The sequence below is a fragment of the Rhinopithecus roxellana genome, chromosome 8, assembly GCF_007565055.1.
Source record: "Rhinopithecus roxellana isolate Shanxi Qingling chromosome 8, ASM756505v1, whole genome shotgun sequence".
Classification (NCBI taxonomy): domain Eukaryota; kingdom Metazoa; phylum Chordata; class Mammalia; order Primates; family Cercopithecidae; genus Rhinopithecus; species Rhinopithecus roxellana.
Window position 1 is genome coordinate 50,006,834 of NC_044556.1, and position 27,274 is coordinate 50,034,107.

The 27,274-nt window shown below is 41.1% G+C and overlaps 2 protein-coding genes across 8 annotated transcripts in view; one reads left to right on the forward strand and one right to left on the reverse strand.

Annotated features, from left to right (window-relative positions):
- PDZK1 (PDZ domain containing 1) overlaps positions 1-13,636 on the forward strand; it is a 35,811-nt gene extending 22,175 nt beyond the window's left edge. For 2 of the 4 annotated variants that reach the window (XM_010374458.2, XM_030935504.1), the window contains 6 exons: positions 2,280-2,416; positions 3,475-3,670; positions 5,930-6,126; positions 10,672-10,896; positions 11,538-11,828; positions 13,051-13,636. In XM_010374458.2, coding sequence (XP_010372760.1) covers positions 2,280-2,416; positions 3,475-3,670; positions 5,930-6,126; positions 10,672-10,896; positions 11,538-11,828; positions 13,051-13,104 — 1,100 coding nt within the window. In that variant the 3' untranslated portion in view covers positions 13,105-13,636. The remainder of the gene's footprint in view (positions 1-2,279; positions 2,417-3,474; positions 3,671-5,929; positions 6,127-10,671; positions 10,897-11,537; positions 11,829-13,050) is intronic. The other 2 variants (XM_030935505.1, XM_030935506.1) reach the window with 2 other exon arrangements.
- The window catches only part of GPR89A (G protein-coupled receptor 89A), a 76,163-nt gene that overhangs the window by 2,631 nt on the left and 46,258 nt on the right, over positions 1-27,274 (reverse strand). For 2 of the 4 annotated variants that reach the window (XM_010374461.2, XM_030935508.1), the window contains exons 11-14: positions 18,830-18,925; positions 16,272-16,361; positions 14,818-14,883; positions 13,798-14,674 (exon numbers count right to left, since the gene is read on the reverse strand). In XM_010374461.2, coding sequence (XP_010372763.1) covers positions 14,468-14,674; positions 14,818-14,883; positions 16,272-16,361; positions 18,830-18,925 — 459 coding nt within the window. In that variant the 3' untranslated portion in view covers positions 13,798-14,467. Of the gene's footprint in view, positions 1-13,797; positions 14,675-14,817; positions 14,884-16,271; positions 16,362-18,829; positions 18,926-27,274 lie in introns of those variants that run through there. The other 2 variants (XR_004058702.1, XM_030935507.1) reach the window with 1 other exon arrangement.

Sequence of the window (27,274 nt, forward strand, 5' to 3'; positions counted from 1 at the left end):
AGCTAAAAAAGGTGAATCTCACGGAGGTAGAGAGTAGAATGAGAGATACCAGAGGCTGGGAAGAGTGTATGTGGGGTAGGGCAGGGATGAAGAAAGCTAGGTTAATGGGTACAAACACAAAGAGAGAATAAGTTCTAATGTTTGATAGCAAAGTGGGGTGACTATAGTTAAGAACAATGTATTGCACATTTCAAAATAGTTGTAAGAAGATTTGAAATATTCTCAACACAAAGAAATGATAAATGTTCAAGGATGGATGTCCTAAATATTATACCACGATTTGTTCATATATGCTCTTGGTATCAAAATATGACACACACCCTACAAATATGTACAAATGTTATGTATCAATAAAAAATAATAGCCCAGGCCGGGCGTGGTGGCTCACGCCTGTAATCCCAGCACGTTGGGAGGCCGAGGCGGGCAGATCACGAGATCAGGAGACGGAGACCATCCTGGCTAACACGGTGAAACCCTGTCTCTACTAAAAACACAAAAAGTTAGCTGGGCATGGTGGCGGGCGCCTGTAGTCCCGGCTACTTGGAGGCTGAGGCAGGAGAATGGCGTGAACCCGGGAGGCGGAGCTTGCAATGAGCCAAGACTGCGCCATTGCACTCCAGCCTGGGTGACAAAGCGAGAGTCTGTCTCAAAAAAAAAAAAAAAAAAAAAAGCCCAAAATGCAACAGTTGTGATGCTGGCAGTTCAGATATGACAAAGAGAAGCTGTAATGTGGCCAGGCATAGTGGCTCATGGCTGTAATACTAGCACTTTGAGAGTCCGAGGTGGACGGATCACCTGAGGTCAGGAGTCAGGAGTTCGATACTAGCCTGGCCAACATAGCAAAACCCCATCTCTACTAAAAATACAAAAATTAGCCAGGTGCAGTGGCAGACACCTGTAGTCCCAGCTACTTGAGAGACCGAGGCAGGAGAATCGCTTGAACCAGGGAAGCAGAGGTTGCAGTGAGCCAAGATTGTGCCCCTGGACTCCAGACTAGGTGACAGAGCGAGACCCCATCTGTTAAAAAAATAATAATAATTAAAAAAGGCTGTAAAGTGCTTCTTCTATTAAGTGAAAAGCTCTCAATTTAATAAGAAAAAATATTGTATGCTGAGGTTGCTAAGATTAGCTCAGTTATTGCTAATCTCTTACTGTGCCTAATTTATAAATTAAACTCTATCATAGGTACGTAAGCATAGGAAAAAAAAACATACAGGGTTCGGAATACTATCTAAAGTTTCAGTCTTCCACTGGGGGTCGTGGAATGAATCCCCCATGGTTAAGGGGGAACTGCTCTATTAATATCTTTGAAGAATTGACAGCATTTCTGTAAGTAGCAGCTAAATCTCACCATCACCACTAAATGCATTCATGTTCTTCCCTCGCTCCTGTGCCTGTCCTTGTTAGCCTACATTGGTGAGATGACTCCATCAGAATACGATGGCTAATATAATAGTACAAACTAAAAAGGAGGGAATGGGAAAGATGCTTTCTGATTCTACAAATGCAAAAAAAGGGCATATAGACACAATAATGCAGTGTGGGTATGGTTTAGCGCTTTCTGGTACAAGGGGCCAAGGCCACCCAAGATTCCATCTTTGCATTTAGCTGACCTCAGAAATTCTATTCAAATCAACAAATATCCACTGAGTAAAGGCTGTGTCAAGTTCTGTGCCAGGAGCTATAACTGTGATTTTAGATCAGAAGCCAAAGGCTGTTTGAGTTAGCTCTAAAATTGGAAGTTCTAGTTTCACATTATTGGGAGAAAAGTCTTTACCATTGGATTTCTGGTTTTTGTGTGTGTGTGTGTGCAATGGAGTGTTCTATGAAAGGGTGGTGTATGCAAACCAGTCCTCGAATGCTGAAGGAGCTCAGAAACCAAAGAACAAGGCAGGCAAATCCAGTTTGTAGGTATATTGGAATTTATCATGGGAACTTATGAACAGAAGGATGGGCTTGGACAGCCACAAAACATGTAGATCTCTGCAGTGTTACTCCCCAGACCCAAGGCTGATATGCCATAGGGAAAGGGTATATGTGCTCCAGCAAGGCATTCAAAGGCAGCCCTCTGCAATAGCCAAGAATGCTATATGCATCATGGCCTGTAATTTGTGTGGTAACATTAAGGTTGACATGTTCTTACACTAGGGACAGTAAATGAACTAGGAATCAGGAGGCATTCACAGGACTGGGGCTAATCAGAAGTCAACATCGCAGATTACCATCCAAGAGGGAGTCACTTTTATCTCCACACGGAGTTCACCCCTACTCTCTTCCAGGTAAAAAGGGGGTATACATGACTGATATTACACCGCAAGGTGTGGCTATGAAAGCTGGAGTTCTGGCTGATGATCACTTGATTGAAGTGAATGGAGAGAATGTAGAGGATGCCAGCCACGAGGAAGTGGTTGAAAAGGTATGCCCCAAAGGGTACTTTTCTTACCCTGTCTTCCACTCTATTCTCATTGGAGGTGACAGGAAGACAGGGGTGGTAGGGGACAGCATGAGTTTATGATGGAAAAAATATCCAGCTGAGTTGCCCCTTCACATTAAGGGTTAACAGACTCTCACTAGTTGTATAAGCAGTGTTAATACAGGTTTTGGAATAAAGCCTTCCCTAATTTCACATAAGGTCTACAAAACTATTAACTTTACCTTTCGGATCTTGTTTGTATCGGATTGGGAGCCCCCTCTGAACTGTCTGATTGAGACAGGGTCTCACTGTGTTACCCAGGCTGGAGTGTAGTGGCACCATCTTAGCTCATTGTAGTCTCGGCCTCCTGGGCTCAGATGATTCTTCCACCTCAGCTTCCTGAGTAGCTGGGACTACAGGTGTGCACCACCGCGCCTGGCTAATTTTTGTATATATATATATATTTTTTAGAGACAGGGTCTCACTATATTGGCCAGGCTGGTCTTGAACTCCCGAGCTCAAGTGATCTGCCCGCCTTGGCCTCCCAAAGTGCTGGGATTATGGGCGTGTGTCACTGTGCCCTCTGAATTTACAATAAATTCACTGTTGAGCCGATAATACTGAAATGCTTTAATAGGAAGTGGGATATAACTGAGATTTTCCTTTGAGGTCATATGGAACCTTAAAAATTGACCAACCTTCTCTTCTCTTTGTAGAATGATTTTTTTGACGTGGACTCCTACTTTCTTTTCTTTTCCAAACTCCTGTTCTAGCTTTTATCTAGGTACCTTTATGGGTTTTCTGAATTCCAGCTCCTACTTGGGCTCAGTTAGTACCTATGTGGGTGGGTTATACTTAAATAAGGGAAAACAACTCTAGAAGTGGAGATAGATGCGTATCAGTTAGCTGGTAGGACACAGTGTAACAGCTTAAACTCAGGCCTTCCATCCCCTATCTTTTGTTGAACCTAGAGACTGTGTGCCTTCAAACAGAAACTTTCTTATCCTCCAGCATTGTTCTCGGGGGTTGATGTTGTTCCTCATCTGTGTGTGTTGTTACAGGTGAAGAAGTCAGGAAGCCGTGTCATGTTCCTGCTGGTGGACAAAGAAACTGACAAGTGTCACCTTGAGCAGAAGTTACAATTCAAAAGAGAAACAGCCAGTTTGAAACTGTTACCCCACCAGCCCCGAATTGTGGAGATGAAGAAAGGAAGCAATGGTTATGGTTTCTATCTGAGGGCATGCTCAGAACAGAAAGGTAAGGTACAACAGCAGGAAACTTGGCAGTGTAACCAACAAATTCCTCATCCCAGTCTGACTCCAGAGTTCCATTAGGCTCCCAACTTCCAACCAGATGCATGAGGGGCACAGCAAGAAACTAGAAGGCACAGCTGGGTCAGAGTCTATGTCACATGAGGCTCTGATGTTGGGCATCAAAAGTTTCCATAGCATTATGATAAGGCAGAATTTGGGATCTGGGCAATGGTATCCTGGTAAGCTGGCTCTCTGGCGTGGGGGCAGGGGTGGTGGTGGAATACAAATTGGTAGCATTTGTTGGTTTTTGTGATGCAAATACTCCTCCCATGTCCAATTTCAACTTACTAACACGATGTCACTGAACACAACGAAGTGGTGCACAGAACTGGCTTTTGTGAGCCAGTATAGCACACCGCTGGACCTGAGGCCGAGGTGTGGGTGAGGATCTGGGACTCAGAACCAGGAGTCCTCCTTCTTTGCAACTCAACAGGAAGAACACTAGGTTCTTTCAGGGAAGGTAAATACATAAAAGAACATGAATTCAGGCCATATAAACTGTTATTCACCCGTAAGTTGTTATTTTCTTTTCACTTTATGTTTACATTAATTTAGCAAATATTAATTTGGTTTGTGTTTTGTAAAAACATCCTCAGTGCCTTGGAGAAAGAAAATCACATGAATCAGACAGGAATTCTTTAGTCAAGGAGTCTACCATTTAGTAGATAAGAGATAAGGGACTTATGTCCATAACGAAGGGAGATAGAGGTTAAGTACCTTCATACAGGGCAGATTAAGCGCTGTGATAATTCAAGGTTAGAGTAAGCTTTTCTCACTAAAAAGGTACCAGAAGCCCTCATAGTGGGGGTGGCCCTTGAGTTCAGGCTTTGTAACATGAATCGATTTGGGAAAGTAGGCAGGGCCGGGACAAGGAAGATCATTCCAGGAAGGGGGGAGTCATGTGAACACTGTCAGGAGACATGGGCACAGTTTAATTGGCACGATGCGTGGTGCAAGAATTCGTTGGAAGGGTAGGCTGGAGAGAGGTGATAAGGGAACTTCTATGCAAGATTGACGAGTTTGGACTTGGCTCATTAGATGATGAGGAGTTGTTTTTTGAGCAGTATAAGGGAGAAGAAAAAACCAGTCTATAATGTCTTGGGGGCTTTGCACGTCTCAGTTACTCCTAACAATTATGCAGGAAGAACTGCTGAAATTGAGGGCTTGGAGAAGATACAGTAATTATGTAAGGTCAAATAGTTGTTTAGTTCCAAAGCCCATACTCATTCTGTTGCACCAGGGAGTGACTTGGTTAAGAAAGTGCATCAAGATGGATCTGAAGGCCGATCTGTATCAGAGAAGGATTGGGGAAGGGAGAGCAGTAGGAAGGTGCTGTAATAGTTTATGTAGAATTCTAGGCAGGAACTAATACAAACTGCATTCAGGGTAGAGGAAGTGGGATGTGTAAGATATTAGGGTAGCATGAGAGGACTTAGTAATCATTTAGATACAGGGATTGGATGCTGGGGAAGAATCAGTTGCCAAGTGTTGGTGGCTAGGAGGATGTTGCTCCACTAACAGGTAACCAAGAGGAGGGGCTTTGGGGTGGAGAATGGGCAAAGCTCATTTTTGATTTGAATACATTACAGTTGAGAGATCTATGAGATATTTTGTTGGAGATGCCCAGCAACTAGCTGGAAAAGGGAAACAGGAGTTTGTTAAAAAAAAAAAAAAGCTCTGGCAGCACCTGGTAAAGATACCAGGAGGCCAAAGGCACATGGAGGCATGTATATACAAATACATTCACAACCGAATACACCCCATTGCTACTAAAATGCCAGCATGGGTTTCTTAAGGTCCAAAGTTTGAGGTTTTGTTCTTTATTCTTCCCTGTCCTTTATGACAGCTTTTACATAAGAAGAATGGCTACAAGTGCGCCCACTGACTTCCTGGGAACTTACAGTCGTTTAATATGCTATTGTGCCACAATCGAATGTCAGACACTTTTAGTAACATGATTATTTCCAGTAAGACCCCTTCATTGTTAATGGCTGGGTTAATTTCTGGAGCGAGTTCTGAGCAGGAAATGAGCCTAGATAGTGTGCTTATAAACTTCCTGGGATGCTGGTGGAAGGGACTATAGTTGTACTCGGCATGCCTTTTACATCTATTTCATCAGGGCTTTAGGCTCCAGCAGAAAAATTTTTTTTTTTTTTTAAGGGACTTATTAATAATTTTATTTTTTGGGGTGGGGGGAGGACAGGTCAAATTATCAAGGACATAGATTCTGGAAGTCCAGCAGAGGAAGCTGGCTTGAAGAACAATGATCTGGTAGTTGCTGTCAACGGCGAATCTGTGGAAACCCTGGATCATGACAGTGTGGTGGAAATGATTAGAAAGGGTGGAGATCAGACTTCACTGTTGGTGGTAGACAAAGAGACGGACAACATGTACAGACTGGTAAGTAATACAAGGCCATATATTCAAGCATTAAGGCTGGGCCCATTCCCTCATGCCCTCAACCTTTGCACTGAGTTAGGACTTTGTTCCTTAAACTGGAAGAGGCCTAACAATCATCATTAAGGCTGAACTGAAGCTCAACTCAAATTGGTAGTGATAAGAGAATGCCAAATGATTGATAAATGGGTTTTAAGTCCTTGATCTTAAGATTTTGAAACAATTTGTGAATATAACTGCAGACTTACTCTTGGTGATCTGAGAAAATCTATGGAGAATATAAGCCTGGAAATAAAATTGTTCCCCAAATACGGAACAATTAGATTTTAAGCTTTAGGTCAGTTAAGTTCTATCAACTGCACATAAAAGCCTAGAAAGGATTATTAAACAATTTGTAAACCCTTAGCAAATCAAAGAGAAACACAGATAGACCAAGACCAAGCTGAATCAAACTAACTTTTCTCTTAACAGCTCTTTATCGTAACATCTACTACATGTTTTAAGGTTTTATTTTATTTTAACACTTTTAACACAAGAACTGAGGTTCAGTCTAGTTTAACAAATACCTGGGGGGCCTTCTAAGTACCATCTGTCTTGCTAAGTGCTGATCGTAAAGATGAACAAGATAAATGTTTTCTGTGATGTACAATGATAGTACAATCTAAAATAAAATAAGTGGTACAGAGGGGGGAATATGATGGGTGGTGATATATTAGGCCTTCATCATAGATTAGGAAACTGAAGCTTAGAGAGACTAAGTGCTTTGCTAAAGTCACGCAGCTTAGTGAAGACTGAAGCTGGTATTTGAACCCAAATTCTTGGACCCATAATCCATTATACCATACTCCTCCTCAGCACATTTTCATGAGATATTTCAAGATAATCTTGTAAGCAGGATTAAAGAATGAATTGGACTAATAGCTTTTTTAAACTACTTGAACAATCATACCTAGAAAATACTTGATATCAACCTGAATATCAACTTGAATAGAAGTCTCTAATGGCATGCTACTTGTTCCTAACCGTTTGTATTTAAAGTTGAAAGGAGATATGGAAAATATATTAACATACTTAAAGTGGTACTAGATAATTCATTTGCTGGAGTGTAATTAATACTCAAAATATTTAGTCAGGAGAGAAAATAAAAACTAAAGAAGAATAAATTTCAGGTGTACTATGCTAAGCTAAAAGTAAATTGTATGAATACCACATGGTGAGACCTGATTGAGGACTATAGAAAAAGATCAGAAACTTGATACTCCAAGTAGTTGCCCCATCCTAAATTGGCAATTTAAAAATTAACTGACACTTGGCTTCTGGAGATGACCATGTTACTGTACTTACTTGGTTAGACCATACTTAAATTCCTGGTAATCCAGTTACCCCCTCTATCTGTGCTTCAGTTTCCTTAGTTTTAAGAGAGGGGTAGTAGCTACAGTGAAGGGTGGCTATGAGGGTTGAATTGGAATATTTAGAGCATGTAGAATAATGCCTCACACATCTAAATGTTCTATTTGTTAAATCAATATTGTGTCCGGTTTCAAGAATCTCACTTTAAGAAGGCAATGACAAGGGTAACCAGGGAAGAGGTTTTGGAAGCCACCATGTGAGTATTTAGCTTGAGTAAGGCTTTGGAGACGAAAGCATCTTCGAGAATTTGAAAGGCTATTACATGTAAGAAGGAGCACACTTTTTTTTTTTTTTTTTTTTGAGACGGAGTCTTGCTCTGTCATCAGGCTGAAGTGCAGTGGCACCATCTCGGCTCACTGCAATCTCTGCCTCCCGGGTTCAAGCAATTCCCCTGCCTCAGCCTCCTGAGTAGCTGGAACTACAGGTGCGCACCACCACGCCCAGCTAATTTTCTGTATTTTAGTAGAGACGGGGTTTTACCATGTTGCCCAGGATGGTCTCGATCTCCTGACCTCGTGATCCACCCGCCTCGGCCTCCCAAAGTGCTGGGATTACAAGTATGAGCCAATGCGCCTGGCCTACACAATTTTTTAAAGGTGTCCTGTGGGGCAGAGCAGGACCAGAGAAGCCATAGTGAGCTAGCTTTTGGCTTAAGAACCAACTGAAGCTGCCAGGAATGATGAGTCATTTCACAGTTGGTAGAAAAAGTCAAGCAGAAATCAGAGGTGGCTCTGCAGCTGTTTGTTGTAAAGGGGATTCTGACCCCTCCTGATCTTATCACAGAATAATTTAATTGTAATTTTTCTGTTTTGGTTAATAGAGAACTTTGATCTAAAAAGAGGCCTGCCCTCATTCTCTCCTTCCCCCCTCTCCAAAGTAAGCCCTGTAGGTTGGGGTACAGGGTGGGTCTTTGAGATACATGAGTGAATAAAACACAACCCTCTCGCAGTCCCTGGCATATACTAGACACCCAATTATCTGAATGAAGCATGAATAAAATCTCATTAAGTATTTGTTTTTTGAGACAGTGTCTCCCGTTGTTGTCCAAGCTGGAGTGCAATGGTGTGTTCTTGGCTCACTGGAACCTCTGCCTCCTGCATTCAAGTGATTCTCCTGCCTCAGCCTCTCAAGTAGCTGGGACTACAGGTGCCTGCTACCACACTTGGCTAATTTTTGTATTTTTAGTAGAGATGAGGTTTCACCATGTTGGCCAGGCTAGTCTCAAACTCCTGACCTCAAGTGATCTGCCCACCTTGTACTCCCAAAGTGCTGGGATTTCAGGCATGAGCCACCAAGCCCGGCCAAAATCTCATTAAGTGTTTTGATGTTACTGTACTTTGCCTCGAGATGAGCTGCGACTGTCAGATGCAGTTGATTTGCTTGTTCAGGTAGTGTCATCACATGTTATTTTTGTATGTAATGAGTCACCTGATAGTTTTCCATATTTTAAAGAGGGGAAAGACTCCATTGTGGAACTTCCAAGTATATGACTAAAAGGTCTGAAGTTAGTTGAACTGGGTAACTAGGAGGTTCTGTGCTGGTGGTATTCTCACTTAGAAAGGAAGGAGATGTGGTCTTGTGGTAAGACAAATGATAACCAGAGGACTCAAAATCTAATTTTAGTCAGGCTGCTAACAGTGCGATTTGAAGTAGAGCCCACACTGTGCTCACCTTCCATTGCTTGATTTCCCACTCATCGCCTAACAAATGTTTCAGACACTTGTGGGCAGCCATTTTGCTGCTGATCCAGGATCACACCATACCCAGGTCCACTCTAATTGTCTCAACTAAAACAGCCAGTTAGGCTCATAATTCTATTACAAAAAATCAGTCCTGTTTCCTGTTCTATGCCTCTTCGGTATTCAAGACCATCATTTCTTCACATGGATGGTCTGGGAGTTGATATGAATTAGGAGTATTTAAAGATGTTGAAGAGCTTGGCATAACACAAGTGACAGCTAATGGTTACAATAATACGTAGTAAAATAAGCACACAGATCCCAGGTCTGGAAGGGGAGGGTGCTGGCAAGCAGCAAAGGGTTGGAATTAACTTTTGTTACAATATGTGACCATATAATAGCTGTCACCCTCTCACCAATTATTACTGTATATATGGGTTGTTCTCTTCTAGTAGCTTTGAGTCTTCGGATAGTGATAAAAATAGTGTTATATTAACATTCTCCAGAGAGACAGATCTAGTAGGATATAAAGATACAGGTATGAGAGGAGATTAATTAGGGGAATTTATGGAGGCTGAGAAGCCCCAAAACAGGCTGTCTTCAAGCTTGAAACCCTGGGATGCCAGGAGTGTGGCTCCGTCCAAATCTGCCTGAGCCACACTACTGGCATCACCCCTGGTTGGCAGTCCTACTTGTTGGCTTCTGTGCATTTGGCCTGAGAATCTGGGGGGCTGTGGCTGTAGATCTTAGAGTCCAAAGGCCAGAGAACCTGGAATTCTGATGTCCAAGCACAGGAGAGGAAGAGTGTATCCCAGCTCTAGCAGACAGACTGACACCTTTGCCTTTTCTGTAGTTCACTGGGACTCGCACACCAATCCCCTCTGGAACCACCCTCATGGATGCACACCAAAATAATGCTTTACCGGGTTTCTAGGTATTCCTTAATCCAGTCAAGTTGGCACCTAAAATTAACTATCACAAGTGTCTTGTGTTTTACATTTTTCGAATGTGTTTAAGGAGCTCTGAAGACCATCTTACTGAAAGGAAAAGCCAGAAGAATGTACTTTGCATGAGGTACCGGGCTAGTCAGTCAGATGTGTCATTTCCCAACAGGGGAATTATGTATAGATTGTTCAGTGACTTGCTCACTATCATGAACTCAAAAGAAATTAGCAATTTTTTAGACACCTTTTTGGATCCTTGTACAGCATCCTATACTGCTTTTATGTTCATGTGTGCATTTGTGTACATGTATACACATATTACTCCACAACGAAGCACAATCTTCTTTTATACCTTTCCTGGTTGGGGTAGTAGAGAAATTTTACAGCCTACAATCAGACATATCCAGAAGAACAGTGGAATATGTATGATACCATAAAAATTAGCACATTTAACAAAGTGTAACTTACTCATGGTTACAACTAAGTTAATGATTTTTCCCTTTATTTTTCAAAAGGCTCATTTTTCTCCATTTCTCTACTATCAAAGTCAAAAACTGCCCAATGGCTCTGTCAAGGAGGCTCCAGCTCCTACTCCCGCTTCTCTGGAAGTCTCAAGTCCACCAGATACTACAGAGGAAGTAGTTCATAAGCCTAAACTCTGCAGGCTGGCTAAAGGTGAAAATGGCTATGGCTTTCACTTAAATTCGATTCGGGGTCTGCCAGGCTCATTCATCAAAGAGGTATGGTAATCTGGTTCCAGCAGCCCAACAAACACAGCCACAATTAGGATAGTCTCAGCTTTTCCCACCCATTGACGGCTTAGTAGAGAGGTTCCATTGAAGGCACACACTGAGGGGTCTCACCTGGGTTCAGATAAATATTGTCATGGTCCCATACCCTTTAGGTTAGCTACCAGTACATCATAAGTTCACGTGTTTTTTGCTTTCCAAACATCTGTTCCAAACAGTGTGAGTTGACTGAACTCTAGCTGACAGTCGCTATCAACCCTGATTGGCAGTCATACTTGTTTGCTTCTGTGCATTTGGCATAGTGCCCCTTACCCTGTAGGGACTGATAAGACTCCCTATAGCTTTCAAGTTGGGAGTGAAGAAGGGGGACCTATTTATCCTCCTTCATCCCAGAAGACATGTGACACTGAACCACTAGTTATAATACCACTAATCATGTGAGTATGGAATTTACAGCCTTCATAAATACAAAAGCATTAGAACACCTTTTTCAACTCTATACCTCAAGGAGAAATAACAACATGATTAAGAATAAATTCTTGAACTCCTCATTTGTCCTCTGAAGGAGACCTAGTCTGACATCCCCTTCTCTGTGTTTGAAATTGATGATGGCTCAGAACGTCTGTTCACAGGTACAGAAGGGCGGCCCTGCTGACTTGGCTGGGCTAGAGGATGAAGATATCATAATTGAAGTGAATGGGGTGAATGTGCTAGATGAACCCTATGAGAAGGTGGTGGATAGAATCCAGAGCAGTGGGAAGAATGTCACACTTTTAGTCTGTGGAAAGAAGGCCTATGATTATTTCCAAGCTAAGAAAATCCCCATTGTTTCCTCCCTGGCTGATCCACTTGACACCCCTCCAGATTCTAAAGAAGGAACAGTGGTGGAGTCAGGGCATGACTCGCACATGGCAAAGGAACAGGTGAGTGGGAGCCTTTTTCTTTTCGTGATCTAATTTACTGGAGTATGGGTATAGTCCCTATGAGTATATTTAATGTCTGTTTGCCACAGATTTTTTTAAAACTAGAAAATGACAATGTAAAGATAACTCACAAATCAAGTTGTTGTAGAGGACAGGCGGCAGTACAAGGACAACAAATTTCTTACTTTCACAGCATGCAGCTGACAGCAATTGTCTAGAGCTAATAAATCAAGAGGTAAAAAGTTTATCAGTATTGCAATGGGAACCCCCAGAACAGCCTGAATTGGATGATCTATGTATGAATTCTGGTTCTGTCATTTGTCAGCTGCGAGGAAATGGATTTATTTGTTCTGTTCCTCAGTTTTCCCACCCATAAAACAGGGATAATTTGTAGGATTGTTATCAGGATTATGTTAACTAAGATTATATTAACTATACTAAAGTGCTTTGAATAGTGGCTGGCTCATAGTAAGCATGTAAATGGTGATGGTTATAGACAATATTGTTCAAAATAATTGACAGGTATTCCAGTTTTATTACTAGGAAAGATTAAGCATTCTCTATATATTTGGATTAAACTTCTTGGTAAGTCTCAGTTTCATATTTTTGCCCAATTTTTCATAGAAGAACTTGAGGTCCAAAAGTAAACTGACTTATCCAAATTCATAAAGGAAATTTATAGCAAAGCCAAGACTCTAAAAAAGTTTAACTCAATGTTGTTGTTCTTTCCATTATATTCTGCTAATTGGTGACTACTCGTTTTAATAAACTCAGTTTAATGAACACACACAATGCCCACTGATTTGTATTCTGGAATGCTTAATAAACACTATTTTAGTTGTCATTTAAAAATTCTATAATTTCTCTTTAGGAAGTCAGTATCCTAGTCTTATAAAAAAGAAATATATACAGACATTAAGGAATTTGTTAATGTGTCAAACAGCACGTTGAAAACGGTCAAGTGTAGAATTCAGGTCACCTGACTTCTAGTCATACCTAGATCATCTGATTCAGGCTCTTCTGGGGGTTCCCATTACAATATTGATAAACTTTTTACTTCTTGATTTATCAGCTCTAGACAATTGCTGTCAACTGCATGCTGTGAAAGTAAGAAATTCTAGTGAGTGACCCTGCTCCCCGACTTAAGTCATGCAACTCTAGAATAGATCATCCCTCTTTCATTACTCTACCATTTGTAAATTCTTTGTTTTCTTTTACACAGGCCCACAGTACAGCCTCACATTCTTCTTCCAATTCTGAAGATACAGAGATGTGATGAAAACAAGTAATAGCGTTGGCTGTTTTATTTGATAGCTATTTCTGGGTATTTAATAGGAATCCTTTCTCAAGGAATGAGTTGCGACCAGTTTACTGTCTCTTTAGAAGAAAAACTCCACTGGAAACCATTCACCATGTGTGATTGGTCTTACGGGCGGCTATTGCAGACTGCTAATTTATGCTTAACTTAGGAAGAGATAAGGCAAGAGCTAGATTTTTTTCAGGTGATCTCTTCCAAGCTTCAACTTAACTACATTTCTCTGTATGATGATGTCTCTTACTTCTACAGGTTCCTTGAGCACCAAAGATGATTCATAACTCTGTATAGGTGATAGCTGCTTATTAAAGCATCTTAGCAGATAAGCCTATTAAAATTGTGCTTTTGTAACAATGTTGTAGTTGCTAGAATAAATACCATTAACAAATGCCTTTTGAGTACACTTGATAGAGCTTTTGTTTTGGATTCACTTTTTATACTTTAACCTTCATTTGCTTCTAGAAACCCAAAACACATTAAGTACAGAATAAGACCTTAGTAATAAAATTCAGAATTTTCTTAAATTGCATGTCTGAATGTTCTAAAAATTTTTCAACATTTCCCTTTCACAAGTGACTTATTCCCCCAGTTAAAGTTATTCATGGTTTCACCCCACAGTGTGAGGGGCAGATAGAAAAAAAAAGGAAACATCACTACTGAATTGAAAGTAGGGTATAATACTAAGTTGACAGGAACTCAAGAAAAAATGACATACCTGAAATCTCTCTTTTGGTAGAATCTATTTCAGGTGCACACTACCCCTTTCCCGGAAAAGAACAGATAACCTCTTGGTTATTTTCATGGGGGTAGGCTCAGATGAGGAGGTGTGGGATGCTAACTCATGTCAGATCACACAAGCACAACACCAAGCTATGCTTGATGAAAGGAACCTAAGGCCAAAGTGTTACAATCTCTGATTTTAATGAGTCAATCTCAAGGGAAAGCTATAACCTTCTCCATGTGAACCTTAAAACGGAAATCCTATGTGTTTGGCCCAGCTACCATAGACATCTCTTGCCCCAGAGTTCCAGTGTATTTTTCCCCTTTAGTTTCTTGGCTCCTCTCCGCCTTTGCACCAGCCTCAAATCCACACTGGACACTCTCTGCTGAGTACTGTCTTGAGTTACTTCTCCCTCTCATGTTCTGGCTGATGCTACTCATGGTCATAGTATCACCCGACGGGGAAACAGTATGCTATGAGGTGAAAAATGCTACCACAGCATTTTGTTGTTTATAAAATGTCAGGTCCTGGTTCAATTTTTTCCCCCTCTTAGATCTAAATTTTGAAACCACTGGCCTCTAATAGTCTGTAGTAGGCTTAAGTTCAAGGTGCCATATGCTTCTCTGGTGCCTGTTTGTGAGCCAAATAGAGGAAAAGTATGCTAGAGAGAGCGCTGACCAGGAAGATCACATCAAACCAACGGTGATAGAAGTTGAACTGCAGTTCTCCAAGGACTTCAGTGATTATGGTGCGGTATTCTAGAGGCATACTCATTCGGATCAGCAGCACAGAGGAGACAAAGTACATGCCCTGTAAGTCAAATGAATTAATCCAGAAGTGACTCTGAATGTAGTGAGGAACAGGACAAAGGAAATTATTAAAATTCTTAAAAGTATGAAGCATATTTCTGATATTTTACAGCTGTAAACATAAAGGTAACTCATTAAACTTACCATTATCTGTGCTAATAGCAGGACAATGACATTGGAGGACTTACTGCTAGAGATAGCATAAAAGAACTGTCAAGAAAGAGGGAGATAAATTTATGCAGTACTGTTAGATTCCTGTGTCATGAACAATAAGAAATATGGTTAACATTTGATTAAAAGTGTCTCTTCGATGCCACAATCCTGTATAGAACAATTCATATGATTAAGCCTATAAAGCAGAGACTTAAAATAGACTGCAGAAAAAGTTACAGTTTCCCCCGGAGGTAACTTCTTTACATAACATATGAAAGGATTCCTATTGCTATCACACTTCAGAAACTATGTGACACATGTGACTTAACATCACTATAAACATTAAGTCAGATCACTCCAGCCCACTCCGAGCAAGCGAGCGAGCGTTTGTAATTGTTACTAGGCTCCTGCGCTCTTTAAACTCTGCTAGATGCCTGCAGATCCCTTTGCGTCCCAACCCCTTCTTTCATTCAAAAGCTCCTGGATTTTAAATCCCTACCTTTCCTACCAGAGAGGACTCACTTTCCACCTCCGTGAAGTCTTCTTACATTGATTAGAAAATAGTTGAATTCAGTAGGTCCTTACTTAATGCCATTTATAGGATCTTGGAAACAGATTTTAAGTGAAATGATGTATAACAAAACTGCATTTTTCTCATCAGCATTATAATGAAATGTTGAATGAAACATTTTTTTGAGGACTTGGTATATAGTTTTACTTAAAGCCGCTGTTTCCAAGAACTTATTGATGACATTGAGGACTTGCTATATTCTGTCCCCCTACTTCCATATCTTCTCTACAAGTGATTCTCACAATTATTCTTCCAGTCTCAAATATCTGCTGAATACCTGCCTACCATGTGCTAGGTTCTGTTCTAGATACTGATAACATATCAGTGAACAAAACAGAACCATATCTTTCTCTATTACCTTTAGTGAATGTACTTATCTATAATTGGTATATGATATAAATATATTGCCATCAATTTATGTAGTAGTTTAACTTTTTAAAAATTCGGTTGTATGTCTTTTAAATCCTTGGGACTGTTTAAAGTCTCAGGAGGCAGAATTCTTAATTAGGTAAAATTATCTCATGGTACCACTTTTTTTTTTTGAGACAGAGTCTTGCAGGCTGGAGTGCAGTGGTGCGATCTTGGCTCACTGCAATCCCTGCCCCCCAAGTTCAAGTAATTCTCCTGTCTCAGCCTCCTGAGTAGCTGGGACCACAGGCACATGCTACCACACCCAGCTAATTTGTTGTATTTTTAGTAGAGATGGGGTTTCATCATGTTGGCCAGGATGGTCTCCATCTCCTGACCTCATGATCCACCCACCTCAGCCTCCCAAAGTGTTGGGATTACGGGCATGAGCCACCACACCCAGCTGGTATCACATTTAATTAAACAAATGATAAGCAGTACTTTTAAACACTGTGATAAAACATACCTTGGTAAGAGTGATCAGCAGTCCTCTGATGGATGTAACGATGATTATTCCAACAAGAATGAAGGAAATGTGTTGGGACCAAAACTTCACCTGCCACCGTAACAGGAAGAAAAAACAGCTGCTAACCCTCTGTTCAGAGAGATGTAAAGGCTAAGTAAAATCTGTATCCTGATCATTACGTGACTGTGAGAAGGAACTTCATTAGACCCTACCTGATTTTTTTTTTTCTTAAGGGAGAGAGGAAAGCAAGTAAGTGGCAAATAAAACAACTACAGAAAGACTGCAGTAGATATCTTAATTAGCAGACTTAATTAAACCTTAAAATTAAAAAAATTTTTTTTTTTAGAGCCAGGGTCTTGCTATGTAGTCCAGGCTAGTCTCAAACTCCTGGGCTCAAGCAATACTCCCACATCAGTATCCCAAAGTGTTGGTATTACAGGCATGAGTCACCATGCTTGGCAGTAAGTACTGAGGAGTGATAAAAATAACACCAATAAATCAGAAGAAACAGAACTAATGATACAGTTTTACTGTGATAAATGAAAAGCAGGGATTAAAAAGAAACTAAATAATAGCTTGATTATTTTCAATCTCTATGAATAATAGTTCCCTAACCACCAAAACTTCAAGAAATCTTTCTTTTTATAATAAAGGAATATATAGACATTCTCAGCTAAATTCTAGGAAATAGTTGAACTTCACTGGAACCACATGATACCTTTTTCTCCTCCTGCACTGCTTCATAGTGAGAAGGAGTTTTGGGACCCTGTGTTTGATTCAGTTCTGAAAAGTATCTGCAAGGGAGCTGCTATTACTAACATCTAAAAGATTCGTTATTCAGAATTACAAAATATGGCATAAACAGATGAATTATAGATGGAATATATACATGACCATCTAAGTATCCTCAGAAAGTACAGAAAAGGAGAAGCATTGCTAAAAATTCAGCCCAGTAAAACACTTAAGAAAACACAAATGCAACAATAGCAAAGCATACTTTTTGTTGTTTTTTGAGACAGGGGTCTCACCCTATCACCCACAATAGAGTGCAGTGGCACTATCTCAGCTCACTGGAACTTCTGCCTCCCTGGCTCAAGTGATCCTCCTGCTTCAGCCTCCTGTGTAGCTGGGACTACAGGTGCATGCCATCATATCCAACTAATTTTTATATTTTTTCTAGAGATGGGGTTTCACCATGTTGCCCAGGCTGGTCTTGAACTCCTGGACTCAAGTGATCTGTCTCGGCCTCTCAAAGTGCTGGGACTACAGATGTGAGCCACAGTAGTGCCTGGCCTGTAAAGCATACTTAATATGATTTATATACTACTTGAATAAAAGATACCATGCTTCTTCACACTCAAAGAGGATATACTATTGATCTAGCATCAAGAAACATGTACATTGAACTGTTTCTCAAGGATTGGGGCTCAGTTTGCTCTGGTTCATTTTCATTTTATCCAAGTCCTTTTGAGATCAGGGGCATGTCTGGCTGGGATGGATGTCTGGGGGTAGCATGCACTCTGCGTCTAGGTTGACAGCACAGCTAAACGGCCTATACTGGGACTAAGAATATGACATTGGGCTGTGCGCAGTGGCTCAAGCCTGTAATCCCAGCACTTTGGGAGGCCTAGACGGGTGGATCACGAGGTCAGGAGATCGAGACCATCCTGGCTAACACTGTGAAACCCCGTCTCTACTAAAAAATACAAAAAACTAGCCGGGCGAGGTGGCAGGCGCCTGTAGTCCCAGCTACCTGGGAGGCTGAGGCAGGAGAATGGCGTAAACCCGGGAGGCGGAGCTTGCAGTGAGCTGAGAGATCCAGCCACTGCACTTCAGCGCGGGCGACAGAGCGAGACTCCGTCTCAAATAAAAAAAAAGAATATGACATTGGTGTTAACATTAAAGTGCTATTCAGCCTGAGTCATTGGCTCTGGTTTATGAATAAATACACTGAACTTCAATTAGGACAAGGGTGTATTTATGACAGTGGTATTATGAAACAGTAAAAAGCCAATTTAAAAAAACAACTTTGTGCAGAAGTGACAGTTACCATCTTTAGCCCAAGGTCCACATTAATTGATAAAGATCATTTCTTACAGCAGAAATCGTTTCAGCTCTAACACGGAACACTAATTAGTAGTTAATTTTCCACTGGGGCATCAAAGGTAAGTTGTACGTTTGAAGAGCTCATCAAGAATCAGAGGGAAGTATTTGAATACTTTGGTGGGGAGAAGATGGTAAACTGGTAGCTGGCTATAGAGAAGCAGAGGAGCAGCTGTAGAAATAATCAGCATCTGACAATATTAAGTATCAGTCATTACTTCTGGCTTCATGTTAAGAGAGAGAATCTTGGCCTTTTACAAATTTTCCATGTGAATACATCAAAATATAAAAATTTTCCATGTGAATATGTCAAAATATACAGAAGAGAATAGGAAGAACAAAAGCAGAAGCAAGTACCTAAAGCATACAAATTAGAATCTTAACAATAAGTTATAACAGATACAAGAGAAAGAAACATGACAAACCAGTATCTTGAATCTTGATATAACACTCACATCAAATTGGATTCCCAGATAATTCACAGTGATCTCAATGCCTCTTGTGACAGGATCCGTTTTCCCAACTCGATCAAAAACAATATTGATGGTAGCCTGCAAAGATGCAGATTTTTACATTGGAGCATCTTAACAATCACTTACTATTTCAAAAAGTGACTCAAACTAATGAATTAATCACTATATCTTACAGGTCAATGTTCCTAAAAATGCAGTTCTACTCTTAATCCAAATCATATATAGGAAATCTATTTTGGATACTCATATATAGGCAAACAAAAGTCCCTATTTACTCCATCTTTCTTTTCTGTAAAGAGTCAAGGGAAATAAAGCTATGGCATTATGCCTTAATTTATCAGGAGCCAGAAAGGTAACATTCTGGTAGATTGAGTCAGATTAAGAGAATCAAGACATCCTAGGGTCATTCCTTGTGGTTATTTTCTGAATGCTCTAACAGCAAATACTAAAACAATAATAAAAAAAGAGTTATAGCTAATAAGTCAACAAACGATATCAAATGGAATAATGAAAAATACCCAATTAATCCCCAAGACGGCAGTTTAAAAAAAGGAAAAAGGGAGAAAAGAACAGATGGGACCAATGAAAAGAAATAGCAACACAGTAGTTTAAAATCCAACCACATAAAAAAATCCAACCACATCAATAATCACATGAAATGTAAATGGTCTGCATAATAGGTGAGCAAACTCTGCCACTGGAGTGTGACAGCAGCCACAGACAATACACAAATGAATGGACTTGGCTGTGTTCCAATAACACTTTATTTCCAAAGGCAGGCAGTAGTTAGGTTTGGCCTGTGGGCTATAGATTGCTGATCCTTGGTCTAAACATGTCAACGAAATGGCAGAGATTGTTAGATTGGATAAGAATGCAAGACCCAACTATATCTTCCTTACGAAAAGCCCACTTTAATAAATATACAAATAGGTTAAAAGTAAAAGGATGGAAAAATATATTATGCTAACACTAATCATTAAAAGAAAGCCAGAATGTCTATATTAATGGCAGACAAAGTAGACTTCATAGCAAAAATACTGCCAGGTATTAAAAGGGACATTTCAGAATGATAACAGGATCATTTCAATAAGGGGTACATAATGATTCTAAATGTTTATATACCTAATGACAGAGCTTCAAAATACATAAAGCAAAACTGATAGAAATAAAAAAGAAATGGACAAATCCACAACAATAGGTGGATCCCCTCTCTCAATAATTAATAAAATTAGTCAGAAACTCTAATAATACCATCAATCAATTTGACATAATTGACATTTATAGAACACTCCTGCCAACAAGAGCAGAATACATATTCTACTCACATACATGTAGGACATTTATCACCATATTCTATCTGGGACAGAAAACAAGTCAATAATTTAAAAAATTCATATCATACAAAACATGTTCTTAGTCCACATGAAATTAAATTAGAAATCAATTAGAGAGTAATATTTGGAAGATCCTCAATATTTTATAACACACTTCTAAATCACCCATGAATCAAAGAAGAAATGAAAGGGAAATTAGAAAGCATTTTGAATTGAATGAGAAATACAATTCATTAAAATTTGTGAGATCTAGTACAGCAGTACATAGCAAGAAATGTATAGCATTAAAACCCCTATATCAGCAAAGGTCTCCAATCAATGATCTTAGTTTCCATCTTGAGAAATTAGAAAAAGAAGACTCAAAATAAGCAGAAGAAAGGAAATAACAAAGACCAGAGCAGAAATCAATGAAACAGCAGAAGATGAGAGAAAACTAGGCCAGGCGCGGTGGCTCACGCCTGTAATCCCAGCACTTTGGGAGGCCGAGGCAGGCGGATCACGAGGTCAGGAGATCGAGACCATCCTGGCTAACACGGTGAAACCCCGTCTCTACTAAAAATACAAAAAATTAGCCGGGTGTGGTGGTGCACGCCTGTAGTCCCAGCTACTCGGAGGCTGAGGCAGGAGAATGGCGTGAACCCGGGAGGCGGAGCTTGCAGTGAGCCGAGATCGTGCCACTGCACTCCAGCCTGGGCGACAAAGTGAGACTCCGTCTCAAAAAAAAAAAAGAAAACTAACCCAGAAGTTGGTTCTTTGAAAAGTTCAATAAAATCAATAAACTTCTACTAGACTGATAAAGACAAAAGAGGAAAGTCACAAGTTACCAATATTAAGAACAAGAGAGACATCACTGTCACACCCATGAGGATGGCTATAATAAAAAAGTTAATAACAAGTTGGTGAGGATGTGGAGAAATAGGAACACACATTCCCTGCTGACAGGAATGTAAACTGTTGCTGCTGTTTTGGAAAAGTCTGGTAGTTCTTTAAAAGGTTAAACATAGGCCAGTCGCAGTGACTCATGAATCCTAGCACTTTGGGAAGCTGAGGCGGGCGGATCACAAGGTTAGGAGTTCAAGACCAGCCTGGCCAATATGGTGAAACCCTGTTTCTATTAAAAATACAAAAAAATTAGCCAGGCACGGTTGCATGTGTCTGTAATCTCAGTTACTTGGGAGGCTGAGGCAGGAGAACTGCTTGAACCTGGGAGGCAGAGGTTGCAGTGAGCTGAGATTGCGCCATTGCACTACAGCCTGGGCGACAGAGCGAGACTCCGTCTCAATAAATAAATAAATTAAAAGGTTAAACATATACTTAGCATATGACACAGCAATTCTACCCCTAGATATACACGTAAGAGAAATTAAAACATACATCACATAAAAACTTATACACAAGGTCGGGAACGGTGGTTCATGGCTGTAATCCCACTTTGGGAGGCCGAGGCTGGTGGATCACCTGAGGTCAGGAGTTGAGACCAGCCTGGCCACATGGTGAAACCCCGACTCTACTAAAAATAGAAAAATCAGCCAGGCTTGGTGGTACGCACCTGTAATCCCAGCTACTCAGGGGGCTGAGGCAGGAGAATCGCTTGAACCCAGGAGGCAGAGGTTGAAGTGAGCTGAGATCACCCCACTGCACTCCAGCCTGGGCAACAGAGTGAGACTCTGTCTCAAAACAAAAACAAAAAACTTATACACAAATGTTCACATCAGCATTATTGATAACAGCCCAAAAGTGGAAACAATCCTAATGTACATCAACTAATAAATGGACAAAAAATGTGGTATATCTATAAAATGAAACAGATATTATTCAGCCGTAGAAAATAATGAATTTTTTTTTTTTTTTAAGACAGTCTTGCTCTGTTGCCTGCTGGTGTGCGGTGGCACAATCACGGCTCACTGCAGCTTCAACTTCCCAGGCTCAAGCGATCCTCCCCGCTCAGCCTCCCAAGTAGCTGGGGCCACAGGCGTGTGCCTTTATGCCCTATTAATTGTGTGTGTGTGTCGGGGAGGGAGGGGTAAAGAACGGGGTCTCCCTTTGTTTCTCAGGATAGTCTCAAACTCCTGAGCTCAAGTGATCCTCCTTCCTCAGCCTCCCAAAGTGTTGGGATTACAGGCATCAGCCACTGTGCCTGGCCAGGAATGAAGTACTGAAAGACACTATGACATGGTTGTACCTTAAAAACATTATGCTGGGGCTGGGTACAGTGGCTCATGCCTGTAAGCTCAGCACTCTGGGAGGCTGAGGCAAGAGGATCACTTGAGCCCAGGAGTTTAAGACCAGCCTGGACAATATAGTGAGACCTGTCTCTATGAAAAAAAAATATATATATATTTTAAAATTACATTATAAAAGCCCCCCCAAACTCCATTATGCTAAATGAGAGAAGTCAATCATAAAACAATATAAATTATGTGATTCCATTTATTTGTTTTTTTTTTTTTTTTTTTTTTTTTGAGACGGAGTCTCGCTCTGTCGCCCAGGCTGGAGTACAGTGGCCAGATCTCAGCTCACTGCAAGCTCCGCCTCCCGGGTTTACGCCATTCTCCTGCCTCAGCCTCCCGATTAGCTGGGACTACAGGCGCCCACCACCTCGCCCGGCTAGTTTTTTGTATTTTTTAGTAGAGACAGGGTTTCACCGTGTTAGCCAGGATGGTCTCGATCTCCTGACCTCGTGATCCGCCCGTCTCGGCCTCCCAAAGTGCTGGGATTACAGGCTTGAGCCACCGCGCCCGGCCGTGATTCCATTTATATGAAAGATTCAGAATAGGAAAATCTATAGAGACAGAAAATAGATTAGTGGTTGCTAAGGGCTGGGGGAGTGGGAATTGGAGGGAAATGGGGAATGACTACTAATGAGTATAGAATTTCTTTTTGGCTTAATAAAAATGTTCAAAAATTGTGGTAATGGTTATAAAACTATGACTATATTAAGAACCACTGCATTGTACACTAAATGAGTATATTGTATGAGAATTATATTTCAATAAACCTGTTATATGAAAAAAAGAAGTCTCTACAGGTCCTAGATATTAAAAGGATAGTAAGATAATATTATGAGCAATATCATGCCAATAAACAACTTCAATAAAAATAGACAAATTCCTTAAGACTCAAATTGCAAGAGCTCACTCAAGAATAGATAACCTGCATAAACCCTGTATCTTATAAAAAAAAAAAGATTGGTATTTAAAAATATCTTCCTGCAAAGAAAACTACAGGCCCAGACAGCTTTATCGACAAACTCTATAACACATTTAGGGGAGAAATAACAACTCCACACAAACTTTTCCACTAACTGAAAGATGTGGCAGTACTTCTCAACTCATTCTCTAAGGTCAGTAAGCATTACTTTGACACCAAAACCAAATACAAATATTATGAGAAAAGAAAACTATAGTCCAATATCCTCATACATATGGAGGCATTTTTTTTTTTTTTTGAGACAAGAGTCTCCCTCTGTCACTCAAGCTGGAGTGCAGTAGTGTGATAATAGCTCATTGCAGCCTTGGACTTCTGGGCTCAAGCGATCCTCCCACCATAGCCTCCTGAGTAGCTGGGGACACAGGAATGCCACCACACTCAGTTACTTTTTATTGTTTTGCTGAGATGAGGTCTTGCTATGTTGCCCAGGCTGGCCTTGAATTCCTGGCCTCAAGCAGTTCTCCTGCTTCAGCCTCCCAAAGTACTGGGAATACAGGTGTGAGCCAACATCCTCAGACAATGCAAATATTCTTAACATAATTTTAGCAAATCGAATCTAACAAAATAGAAAAATGATAATTTACCATAACCAAGTGAGGTTTATTCTAGGAATGCAAGATTGGTTTAATATTCAAAAATTAAGTAAATAACTATAGCAGACTAAAAAAGTAAAACCTTGATCATCTCAATAGATGCAGAAAAGGCATTTAACAAAATCCAACACCTTTTCATGACTAACAATACTCAATAAATTATGATTAGAATGGAACTTCCTCAACCTGATAAAGGGCATCTAGGGAAAACCTAACATCATAATGAATGGTGAGACTGGATGCTATCTCCCTAAGATCAGGAATAACGGTAGGATGACTATTCCTACCACTTCTATTCAACTTTGTACTGAAGGTTTTATAAGACTGGAGGAGGAGCAGGAGAAAAAGGATAAGGAGGAAGGAAGGAAGAACAGTGGAAAGGAACAACTTAATTAAAACACTGGCAAGGTCGCGGAAGGGGCCAAGATGGCCAACTAGAAGGAGCTGCTGTTGGCCGCTCCTATCAAGAATGAAAACAGCAAGTGAATGCTGCACTTTCAGGCTGAGGTAACCAGGTTCTCTCATTGGGACTGACTAGGTGGTGGGCACGACCCACGGACAGCGAGGAAAAGCAGGGTAGTGCAACAGCCCCACCTGGGAGCCACAGAGGGCAAGGGGAGTTCCCACCCCCAACCAAGGAAGGCGGTGAGGGATTGTGGCACCCTGCCTAAGGAAACCATTCTTCTTCCACAGATCTGTGTAACCCGTGGATCAGGAGATTCCCTCATGAGCCCACACCAACAGGGCCTTGGATCCCAAGCACAGAGCTGCCCAGATGCTCAGTGGCCACTGAGGTTGCAGCCAACAGCAGCAGACTGGAGATTGCCTAAGACGACCAAGTTCCCGGGATGGCCACCATCACTGTGGGTCCAGTCTGCCCTTTTTTCCCTGCCAGTGCTGGGAAGAATATGTGGTTTGGACCAGGAGGAATTCCCCACAGCACAGCACAGTGGCTGTGGCAGATTGTGGCCCGACTGCTTCTTCAGGTGGGACTTGGATCCATTCCTCCTCACTAGGCGGGGCCTCCCTGCAGAAATGTCAGCAACTCCAGGTAGGGGTTTAGGGGCAGAACTGATCTCTCTGGGAAGGAGCCCCTGGGGGTAGGGGTGGCTAACGTCTTCATGGTTCAGCAGGCTTAGTCTTTCCTGCCTGCTGCCTCTGAAAAGTCTGGGCAGTCCAGAGGAGGGGGATTCCCTTCAGTGCAGCACACCTGCTCTGCCAAGGGGCAGTCAGAGTGCTTCCTTAAGCCAGTCCCTGAGCCCATGCCTCCTTACTAGGTGAGACCCTCGCAACCAGGGGTCGCCAGACACCTTATACAGGACCATTCCTGCTGGCATCAGGTCAGTGCTTCCTCCCAGAGGAAGGAGCAGGCTGCCATCTTTGCTGTTCTGCAGCCTCTACTGGTGATACCTCCAGATGCAAGAGGGACCCAGGTGAGTAGAGTATGGATTCCACCCCCAACAAATGGCAGCAGCCCTACAGAAGAGGGGCCTGACTGTTAAAAACAAACAGAAAGCAACAACAACAACATCAACAAAAAAAGACCCCACACAAACCCCATCCAAAGGTCAGCAGCCTCAAAAATCAAAGGTAGATAAACTGAGGATGATGAGAAAGAATCAACACAAAAATGGTGAAAACTCAAAAAGCCAGAGTGCCTCTTATCCTCCAAATGATCACAATACCTCTCCAGCAAGGGCACAGAACTGGGCTGAGGCTGAGATGGATGAACTGACAGAAGTAGGCTTTAGAAGGTGGGCAGTAACAAACTTCGCTGAACAAAAGGAGTAATGTTCTAACCCAATGCAAAGAAGCCAAGAACCATGATAAAACATTATAGGAGCTGTAACAACCTGATGGAGCTGAAAAACACAATGTGAAATTCACAATGCAACCACAAGTATCAACAGCTAAAGAGACCAAGCAGAGGAAAGAATCTCAGAGCTTGACGACTATCTTGCTGAAATAAGACAGGCAGACAAGGTTAGAGAAAAAAGAGTGAAAAGGAATGAACAAAACCTCTGAGAACTATGGGCTTATGTAAAAATACCGAACCTATGGCTGATTAGGGTACCTGGAAGAGATGGGGAGAACAGAACCAAATTTCAAGTTAGAAAATATACTTCAGGATATCATCCAGAACTTGCCCAACCTAGCAAGACAGGCCAGAACTTCTCCAACCTAGCAAGACAGGCCAACATTCAAATTCAGAAATCCAGAGAACTTCAGTAAAATACTCCATGAGAAGATCAACCCCAAGACACATAATCATCAGATTCTCCAAGGTCAAAATGAAGGAAAAAATGTTAAGGGCAGCCAGAGAGAAAGGACAGGTTACCTATGAAGGGAAGCCCATCAGACTAACAGTGGTCCTCTCAGTGCAAACCCTACAAGCCAGAAGAAACTGGAAGCCAATATTCAACATTCTTAAAGAAAAGAATGTCCAACCCATAATTTCCTGTCTGACCAAACTAAGCTTCATAAGTGAAGACGAAATAAAATCCTTTCCAGACAAGCAAATGCTGAGGGAACTTATCACCACCTTGCAAGAACTCCTGAAGGAAGCACTAAATATGGAAAGGAAAAACTATTACCAGGCACTACAAAAACACATTGAAGTACACAAAGCAATGACACTGTGAAGCAACTACAATAGCAAGTCTGCAAAATAACCAGCTAGCACCATGAGGACGGGATCAAATCATACATAACAACATTAACCTTAAATGTAAATGGGCTAAATGCCCCAATTAAAAGACACAGAATGGCAAATTGGATAAAGAGTGAAGACCCATTGGTGTGCTGTATTCAGGAGACCCATCTCACTTGCAAAGACACACACAGGCTCAAAATAAAGGGATGGAGGAAAATTTACCAAGCAAATGGAAAGAAAAAAAAAAAAAAAAGGCAAGGGTTGCAATCCCAGTTTCTGACAAAACAGACTTTAAACCAACAAAGATCAAAAAAGACAAAGAAGGGCTTTACATAATGCTGAAGGGTTCAATTCAACAAGAGCTAACTATCCTAAATATCTATACACCCAATACAGGAGCACCCAGATCTATAAAACAAGTTCTTAGAGACCTCCAAAGAGACTTATACTCCCACATAGTAATAGTGGGAGACTTTAACACCCCACTGTCAGTGTTAGATCATTGAGACAGAAAATTAGCAAGTATATTTAGGACTTGAACTCAGCTCTGGATCAAGTGGACCTGATAGATATCTACAGAACTCTCTACCCAAAAACAATAGAATGTACATTCTTCTTGGTGCCACATGGCACTTAC